Genomic DNA, 928 nt, shown 5'->3' with positions numbered 1-928 from the left:
TCTTGCAAACACACACATCCCACAACCCTCCCCCCTCNCCACATGTATGTATGTATGTATGTATGTATGTATGTATGTCCCACATTAACCCTCTCCCGCCGTTGCAGGCAGCTTTGCGATCAATCCCGCTACCGGGGAGAAGGTACCTGTGTGGGTTGCGGATTACGTGCTCGGGTCGTACGGCAGTGGGGCCATCATGGCCGTACCCGGACATGACGTCAGGGACCACGAATTCGCCGTCCGTTTCGGACTGCCCATTAAGCAGGTACGTGAGTGAGTGTGTGTGTGTGTGTGCTTGAGTATATACGTACGTACATATGTCTGCCAGCCTGTCCGTTTTCCTACGCCCGCCTTGGTTGTGCCACGGCCGACCTATTCTTGCGCTTTATTTCCTGCTTTATTTCCTACAAGTCCTATGATTGGTCCTTCATCGCCCTCTCTCTGGTATCAGCTTCATTCGTTCGTGGTTCGTCTGCCCCCTTCCCTTTTCCGCATTCCGCCTGAGCTGCGGCGTAGGTCGTAGCCCCCGCGGATGGAGGCGAGGTCGAGCTGCCGTACACTGAGCCCGGCGTCGCCGTCAACTCTTCCTCCTCGGCGCTGTCCATTGACGGGCAGTCGAGCGAGGTGGCCCGTGGGTCGGTGGTGAGCTGGCTGGAGGGCGCGGGTGCGGGCAGCCGCCAGGTGAACTACAAGCTACGTGACTGGTTGTTCGCCCGGCAGCGGTACTGGGGGGAGCCCTTCCCGCTGGTGTATCCGGAGGGTAGGTTTTCCGGGGGGCCGCTTGGAAGGGGGTTTTTGCGTGTGTGTGTGTTTGCGTGTGGAGCGGACGGTGGGGTTGTGGGGGGGGAAGCAGTGTTATATATGGGGGTTGGGGGTGTTTGCGAGGTCCTAGTACCTAACACCTAATACCCATGGGCCAGAGCGCGGG

The 928-nt window shown here is 59.0% G+C and overlaps 1 protein-coding gene across 1 annotated transcript in view; it reads left to right on the top strand.

Moving 5' to 3' along the window:
• The window catches only part of VOLCADRAFT_89222 (uncharacterized protein), a gene marked incomplete at both ends in the record, with an annotated part of 11,834 nt that overhangs the window by 5,680 nt on the left and 5,226 nt on the right, over positions 1-928 (top strand). Inside the window, 2 exons of the mRNA XM_002948846.1 lie at positions 108-265; positions 517-760. Of these exons, the coding sequence (XP_002948892.1) occupies positions 108-265; positions 517-760 (402 nt within the window). The remainder of the gene's footprint in view (positions 1-107; positions 266-516; positions 761-928) is intronic.

This window comes from Volvox carteri, assembly GCF_000143455.1.
Source record: "Volvox carteri f. nagariensis unplaced genomic scaffold VOLCAscaffold_11, whole genome shotgun sequence".
Classification (NCBI taxonomy): Eukaryota; Viridiplantae; Chlorophyta; class Chlorophyceae; order Chlamydomonadales; family Volvocaceae; genus Volvox; species Volvox carteri.
The sequence above is the reverse complement of the archived record's forward strand: the minus strand, read 5'-3'. Positions and strand labels throughout refer to the sequence as shown.